The sequence below is a fragment of the Lactuca sativa genome, chromosome 5 (assembly GCF_002870075.4).
Source record: "Lactuca sativa cultivar Salinas chromosome 5, Lsat_Salinas_v11, whole genome shotgun sequence".
Classification (NCBI taxonomy): domain Eukaryota; kingdom Viridiplantae; phylum Streptophyta; class Magnoliopsida; order Asterales; family Asteraceae; genus Lactuca; species Lactuca sativa.
The window spans coordinates 303,578,230-303,587,034 of NC_056627.2; the positions used below are offsets into that span (position 1 = coordinate 303,578,230).

The following is an 8,805-nucleotide window of genomic DNA, read 5'->3' on the forward strand; positions in this document are numbered from 1 at the left end:
AGAAAAAAATGTAGTTTTTTTGAAAAAATTATAGTTTTTTTTTTTTAATTTACTGTTTTATTAAAAAAATTATAATTTTTTTAAATACAGTTTTTTTTCAAAGAAATTGCAGTTTTAAAATAAAAATTCAAAATTTTTAATAATTTATGCTTTCCAAAAAAGTTAAAAAAATCTGCAGTTAAAAAAAAAAAACAAAAAATATTTTTTTATAAAAAAATCCAAAATTTTGTTTTATAATGTTAATTTGAGAGTTTTTTATTAATATTTCCAATAATACAAAAAAATCAAGTGAGATTAGTATGATGACGATCATGCCCTTAGTGATTTGATTTTGATCCAATGCTCCACCTTTAATTTTTAGGTTCTCGGGAAATTATGAATTTTCAACCGATTATATATATATATATATATATATATATATATATATATATATATATATATATATATATATATATATATATATATATATATATATATATATATATATATATATATATATATATATATATATATATATATATATATATATATATATATATATATATATATATATATATATATATATACACACACACCAAATACACCGTGAGCGTGTGAGAGTCATATGGAACCGCCTAGCTAGCTATTATGCTTAAATTAGGAAGGAGTTAAAAGGTGGTGGTGTGTTTGTATATTTACATACATATGTATACACAGTAAGAGAGACAACTTTTCCTTTATCTCTCTGGCCTTCAGTTAAAGTTTGAAGGAATTCTGGTATTTTTCATGGTTAAAGCCACAGGTTTTCATAACTCTCTCTCTCTCTCTCTCTCTCTCTCTCTCTCTCTCTCTCTCTCTCTCTCTCTCTCTCTCTCTCTCTCTCTCTCTCTCTCTCTCTCTCTCTCCCGCAAATAGTATATTTGTTGTAGGGATATTTTTCACTTTTGAAGAATATATCCCATTCAAGGTACTCCCCAACATGTGTTTTCTTTCTTGTTCATCATTAAGAACCTTCAAAAAATCCAACACAAGAACAGTTGTTGGTTGATTCGTTTTAGTCCTTACTTTCTTGTGTTTTGAGCTTTAGATCTTCTTCAAATTTTTTGTTTCTGGAAATTGATAGTTCATGTGTTTAATTAATGGGTGTGATATATGATTGATCAGGAAGGTTAATTCTTGGGTATTGGATGATTAATGAATTCAGTTGATTGAAGAAGACAAACAAGAATGAATATCAGCAGCTCTGATCTCATTGATGCAAAGCTTGAAGAACATCAATTATGTGGATCCAAACACTGTCCCGGTTGCGGTCATAGACTGGAAGGAAAACCGGTACGTTTGTCTGTACGGGTAGTTAATTCTTTGCTAAAATATTCGTAACCTCTAATCCAATTATTTGGACAAATAACCAAGAATCATTTCAAAAGAATATCAATTGATGCTTCCTCTATTTTAACACCGATTTTTCATGAACTTCAACTTATGAAAGATTCCATTCCTTGATCAATTTTGTCATTAATTATTTTATTTCCATTAAACCAAATTCTCAGTTTTTTCTTTACGTGATTTCAAGAACTCTTGTTTGTTGTGGAATCTTAATTCCTTTAATTTAATAGCAAATTTTTAGTTTTCTTCTATTTTCAAGACATCAACTTAAAACGATCTTATTTTCTTAATTAATATTCTCTTCTATTTTTTTTGGAAACTAACACTAAATTCACAGTCGTTAATATCTTTCGTTTGAAGAAGTGCGTCTACTCGATAAGATTTTATCTACTGAATAATTTTTATGGTCCTTCTAATATTTCACACTAGATATATATTTTTTTCATTTTTAAGAACTTCAACCTAAAAAGATTGAACTTTCTGAATAATTTTGTAACTAATTATGTTTGCGGATTAATAATATTATCGATTCAAATGCAGAATTGGGTGGGTCTACCAGCAGGAGTAAAATTCGATCCAACAGATCAAGAATTGATTGAACATCTTGAAGCCAAAGTTGAAGCCAAGAACTTGAAATCTCATCCGTTGATTGATGAATTCATCCCTACAATTGAAGGTGAAGATGGGATTTGTTATACACATCCAGAAAAGCTTCCAGGTGATCACTCCTTTCACTTTCTTGATCTCCGGTGGTGAGCTCAAAAATGGCATCCGGTGGTATTTTATTGGTTAATTAGCATGAATAAAAAAAAACGTTGTTGCTTTCAACAAAGTTAATATATTGATCAATTTATTATACTGATTTTCTTGAACTTCATTAAGGAGACAAGAAAACAAAAGTTTAATTGATTAATTTATTCTCCTGATCTACTTGACTTTCTTGAGACATAACTTGTTTGTCTCATAATTCAAGAGTTAGGTTTTACTATGAATGCAAACTCTTTATTGGCTTTAACAAAGGAAATATACTACATGGGTTTTTCAAATCTAGGGTTTCTTGCTTTGTTACACCTAAACTACCTACCACTGATTTTAGATCTTGTAAAGATGTTTTCTAATTATTGAATTTGTTTTCAGTAGAGAAGTTTATATTTTATAAAATCTAACAAATACAATCATTAAATATAATCTTTTAGGAGTTACACGAAATGGATTGAGCAGACACTTCTTCCACCGCCCTTCCAAAGCATACACCACGGGTACTAGAAAAAGAAGAAAAATCCAAACTGAATGTGATCTACAAGGCGGTGAAACCCGTTGGCACAAAACGGGTAAAACCCGACCCGTTATGGTTAATGGAAAGCAAAAAGGGTGCAAGAAAATCTTGGTACTCTACACAAACTTCGGTAAAAACCGGAAACCTGAAAAGACAAATTGGGTGATGCATCAGTATCACCTCGGACAACATGAAGAAGAACGCGAGGGTGAGCTCGTGGTGTCAAAAATATTTTACCAAACTCAACCAAGGCAATGTAATTGGTCTGAAAAGGTTAATAATAACAATCTTTTATCAAATGTGATACATATTGAAGGATCGAATAATGAGATGAACAGAAGAGAGAGTAGGAGTGGAAGTGGGAGTTGTTCATCTTCTAAAGAAATAAACATAACTACCACTACTCCACCAGTTCATAACAACATGGATGAACTCTCTGCTGTTAGTGTTAGTGCAGTTATGTCGAGTTATAATCCGATGGATCAAATGCAACAGTTGAAAGGCGTCGATAATTTTAGCTTCCTCCCTTTTCGAAAAAGTTTTGATGAGGTACGTTCTTTTTTTAATTTGCAATAGTTTTATAGTATTATCCTTGTTATTTTGATGTGTAAATATTATCATTTATGTTGGTAACACTTTGTATTTACTTTTTTCCGCAAATATAATGGTTTTATATGTTATTCTATAATATCAAATATAAATGGCGAGTGATTTCATCTCCATTTGGGAAAAATCCAATTGTTTTTATATTACATCAATATTATGATATGGTACACGTTACTTATTCATCATTTTCTTCCATGGTTTTTTGTCCACTTGTTTTCATAATTAATATATCCAAATCTATTAAATTTTGTTGAAAATGAACAAAACGACTTTATTTCGTCTTTTTCGGTAATTCTAGATATATTGGTATTATTTTGTTAAGCTTACATAATACTATAATTGTTTCTTTTGGGATTCTTCTGTTCTTGTCACGATCATACACCAAAATCAATCAAATATAATTTTGTTTTTAGAACGGACAATCAAATCTAATGCCTATGAACAAAATGGACTTTATTCAATCATCATATTCAACAAAATCTGATAATTTATATTTTATGGTTTTTTGCTATTGTCATGATATATACACCAATTAATATCAACTTTTAAAACATTTTCGGTTGATTTAATTAAAATTTACATTATATTAACAAAATAATATAATAAAAATAATATACGATACAAGTGTTGGAACGTTAACTTGTGGGCATGAAATGAGGGCCAAAATTTAAGGATATTAGTTGAGTGCAAGGTTAAGGGATTAACTCAAAATGGTTTAAAGGTTGCTTTTCGAGTATACCTTGCTTCTTCTGTCAGCAAACCTTTCTGTCTTGTACCTTATGCATGACTTGTTGTACATAATTTAATTAACATTGCGAAGGGTACAACCACACAAGACGCTTAAATCTACAACTGTTTGATGCAGGTTGGTACAACTGGAGGTGAGGCGTCAACCAGAAGCGATCATAGAAGGATGGGAAGTATCACGTGCGATGAGCATGACCTACAACAGCAGCATCACGTGACACATGAGAACCACCAACAAAATCCACATCATCATCCACATCAACACCAGATGGCAGCGGCTGCTTTCCACGTCAGCAGGCCAAGTCATTCTGTTTCCACCCTCGTCCCTCCGCATCCCCTACATCACACCTCCATTATGCTTGATGAGGACTCATTCCATGTCTCTAGAATGATGGACAATTTTCAGGTGATTTTTTATTATAGTTTTTTCGTTATTTATTATAGCTTTAATATTAGTCTTAAGTCTATACAAATGCAACATTTCCAAAATTTTCCGTAAATATGTGGTATTACCATTGATGAGGTTTAAAATTACAACGACATTTTATATAAGGTTAGTGATAACGAGGTATTATTACATCACTCCCTTGGTTAAAGATAAAAAAAAATGTCATCTTTTGTATTTTAAATATTTTCGAATGCCCATAATATAAAGAAAAGTTATAAGGAAAAGGAGTCAGTAGTCTTTGCTTTGTTGTTTAGCTAACTTGAGAACAACTAAATAATATTTATCTTTTCACTTTTCTTGTTTCTTGTTTTCATGAAGACAGTACATTATATATATATAAAAGAAAACATATTTAAATAAGTAATGACAGCATAAATGAAAAAATAACTATTTTACTTGTATTTTCGTTTTTATAATAGCAATAACTTATCAATAGTGGAAACAGAAATTTATTTTCAAGATACGATAGTTTAATTATTAATCAATGGCCGAGTAATATTGTATAAAATAAACATATACCCTCAAGAAATACTGTCATGAACCATGTTTTTCTTTTGTTATAATAAATTTATATTTGATTAATAAAGTTTCTGGCATTAAATAAAATCTATATTTTTAACAGAAAACTAATAATATCTTTTTTCAACTTTTAATAGCAGCAACAACACCATCATCACAAAATTGGAGGGAGATCAACATCAGGATTGGAAGAACTGATTATGGGGTGCACTCCATCATCATCAACTGATATCAAAGAAGTTAGTTTTTCATTACCTTTTTGACTCTGAAATATATATATATATATATATATATATATATATATATATATATATATATATATATATATATATATATATATATATATATATATATATATATATATATATATATATATATATATATATATATATATATATAGGTGTGTGTATGTATATAATTTGAATAAAATAGGGATCGATATCATGAAGCCTCTAATCTAATTTGTCCTCGTTCCCTGTTACTCTTTTGGTTGTTATTAGTTCATACTGTTGGTTTTTTTATTTGTTTCCAGATACTATTTTACATATTATTTAGAGATTATGGTATAGTATTATAAAGTTAACAAAATATGAAATATACTTTAAAATAAATTATTTATTAGTCGTTATTCTTCGTATTATTCCTTTTACCTTTGTAACCTTTTCTTTTTCCTTTTGGTGATGTGTTTGTTCTACTATATATATATATATATATATATATATATATATATATATATATATATATATATATATATATATATATATATATATATATATATATATATATATATATATATATATATATATATATATAGGGTTAGGTTATTTTGTTTTTCATTATCTATTGTGTGCATGTATGATTGATTCTGGACCAATCATTTTAGTTATTTTAAGAAAAAAATAATTAATGCATATTTCATGTTGAAGATATAATGGATATTAATTACATCTTGCGCATTTAATATACATTAATTACTTTCTTAAAATAACTAAAATGATTGGTTCAGAATCAATAATACATACACACAATAGATAATAGATAATGATAACATTTGAAAATATATATATATATATATATATATATATATATATATATATATATATATATATATATATATATATATATATATATATATATTTGAGTTTTCTTTAATTATAGAAAATGTTTACAAGAAAATGAAAAGGATTGCGTATGCTGATAGATTTTTGGGCGTTTCTTTCTTTGGACATTCTCTGTAACTGGCTAAGGTGACTAAATTAATTTTGGAATTTTTTTCCATTTTTGGAAAAATCCAAAAAATGAAGAAGAAAATCCTGATTTATCTTGAATTGACTGTAGAAATTAGTCAATTTTAATGAACAAACACATGGTTTTAACCGTAAAAGAATTTCTGTTTTCTATTGTATTATCCTTTTGTTTTAGGAAATTTATTAGTCCCTTTCTTTTTTCTTTTATTCCTATTAATATTTTGTCTTTTTACTTATATAACATTGATCTCTACAATAGAATAATTCTATATATATATATATATATATATATATATATATATTACTCATGAAGTATGTACGGTATATAAATACAATCTTAAATCTTACTTTAATTTGATGTACAAAATTCAATTTTTTTATTAAATATTTTGTCTAACATAATATATTATTTTATTATTTTATTTTTAACTTTTTGAGGAGAGGAAAAAAACAAGGCATAAAATAAGCACTAAATTATGGTGTTGGCATCTAACACCTTCTTTTCCCTTTTTTGAACAAGAAAAAAGGACAAAAGTTTAAAGAAACTCAATCCGATACACACACATGTCCTAAAGTTAGGAGTCTATTGATGCTTCTTTGGTTTGTTTTTAGAGATCTCTTGTTTTTTTAAAGATTATATATATATATATATATATATATATATATATATATATATATATATATATATATATATATATATATATATATATATATATATATATATATATATATATATATATATATATATATATGAAGGCTTATTCTTATAAAATATTGTTTCCACCCACAAAAATATTGCCAAGTATACACATAGGAAGATGTTTTTATGGACATAAGTTGCTTAAATCCTTGAACCACATGTCAACATTGTTAATGATTTGTAGCTTTTTATCTCAAATTTGACTTAGACATGATGTTGCAAACAATAGTGCATTACGGTGTAGGCATGCAATCGTTAATTTACTTGCTTTATCTAGAGAAAATATGTACTATATTATTATAAAATAAATGAGTAATTCAGTTACAACCAACTGATTTGAAATAAAAGGCAAAAGTTATAAAAACGTTATAAGATGACCCAAAAACTTTTGTGAAGAATGGCATCCTAGGACAAAGAGAGTCACAAATACCAATGTGATTGAAGGCCGAAAAGCACCATGAAATTTAGGTATAACTTCCATATGACCAGCAACCTTTTTCTTTCTTTTTCTTTTTCCTTCAAACAAAATAAAAAAACAAAAACTAACATAATTAACGAGCCGTATGATAAGCATTTTATTTAGGTGTTCAAATGTATCTAAAATTATTATAATCACTTAGAACGTAAAAAAATTAATTACTGAGATGAACAAAAAATTAACTAAATACCCGATGAACTGTTTCATTATTTATTTTTGGTTAAACTAATAACATTTGTAGAATCATATAAAGAATAACTTGAAGAAAAAACTAACATTACTCCTGATAATATTATCATTCTGTTGTTATTCTTAAAGACATTTTTTTTCATAAAGACTATACATAATTACTTAGAAAATACACACACATTAATTTAAAACACTTTCAATGTTGCAAAACGGTTTTCAGCGTCACTTCTAGTGTATATCGTCATTAATCGGTATATTATGTTGAATCCAAACCTGAAATTTGTAACATTTCGTTTAGTGTGAAATCTATAAGCCTAGGATTTAACTTAAATCTTGTGTTTAAAATGCAGGAGTCATCCATAACAAACCACCAAGAGACAGATTGGTTGAAGTACTCCACCTTCTGGCCTGATCCTGACAGTCAAGATCATCATTGAAATAAACAAAAAAGAAAGACACCATCACTGTCATCGTCATCATGACCACACCCTACTTGAACACCCTAGTTGCGGGTTCTTTTTCACCAATATAGACCCCATTTATTCACTTCTTTACCTTCTTTTTCTTTATTACTTTCCCCTCTTTCTCTCTCTTTCCTTCTCTCTAGAACTCTTTGCATTTGCAGGCCTTAGATAAATATACAAATCAGGGCTCAAACAGAAACTAACTGTACAACAAAACCCCATTGGAAAAGAGAAAAGAAGCATCCAAAAAGAGGCAAAAGAACATAAAAGAATTCAAGAAAAGGTTATTGTCTACTGACACTAAGATGGACGAGCAAAACCCATAACAAAAGAAAAATCAAACCTTCTTTTTGCATGAAAATCATCACCATCATGATTACAATATACAATCTTTTATGGTTATATATTATTATTATTATTATTATTTTTTTAATTATTTGTTTTTTCAAGTGTCTTGTATACAACACTCCACCCCTCCCCCCTCATGTTTCAATTGTTTTTATGTAGAGGGTATAGAATATAAATAGAATTTGTGCATAATATTATTGGTTTTATTTTGTTTTTTTAACAAATTACTGTTTTAGAATATATTTGTTCGTTAGATTCTTCATTTTTGTCCTTTAATTATCACACTTCTTCAAATTCAATTATTGGTTAATTTTGAAATTGTTGTTTTTTTAAGAACAAATTTTAGTTGCAAAACAAACAGAAAACTAGTGTGGGACAACTTAACTAATTACAACATCGTATAGGAAATAGTTTTAGT

At 27.6% G+C, this 8,805-nt stretch overlaps 1 protein-coding gene across 3 annotated transcripts; it reads left to right on the forward strand.

Annotated features, from left to right (window-relative positions):
* Positions 1-631: 631 nt before the first annotated feature.
* Positions 632-8,592, forward strand: LOC111892642 (NAC domain-containing protein 75). Of its 3 annotated transcripts, none has more exons than XM_023888699.3 (7): positions 632-781; positions 1,144-1,311; positions 1,906-2,083; positions 2,562-3,190; positions 4,113-4,400; positions 5,099-5,200; positions 7,926-8,592. In XM_023888699.3, the coding sequence occupies exons 2-7, from the start codon at positions 1,207-1,209 to the stop codon at positions 8,010-8,012; spliced, it is 1,389 nt and encodes a 462-aa protein (XP_023744467.1). In that variant the 5' UTR covers positions 632-781; positions 1,144-1,206; the 3' UTR covers positions 8,013-8,592. The 3 variants fall into 3 exon arrangements, with proteins under 3 accessions (XP_023744467.1, XP_042751357.1, XP_023744466.1); XM_042895423.2 differs by having other exon boundaries at positions 634-781; positions 1,184-1,311; XM_023888698.3 differs by lacking the exon at positions 632-781 and adding an exon at positions 842-946.
* The last annotated feature ends 213 nt before the right edge of the window (positions 8,593-8,805 follow it).

Coding starts and splice junctions, on each gene's coding strand:
- LOC111892642 (XM_023888699.3), top strand. CDS start 1,207: ATGAATATCAGCAGCTCTGATCTCATTGATGCAAAGCTTGAAGAACAT. Junction 2,084..2,561: donor ACATCCAGAAAAGCTTCCAG/GTGATCACTCCT, acceptor ATAATCTTTTAG/GAGTTACACGAAATGGATTG. Junction 3,191..4,112: donor TTCGAAAAAGTTTTGATGAG/GTACGTTCTTTT, acceptor TGTTTGATGCAG/GTTGGTACAACTGGAGGTGA.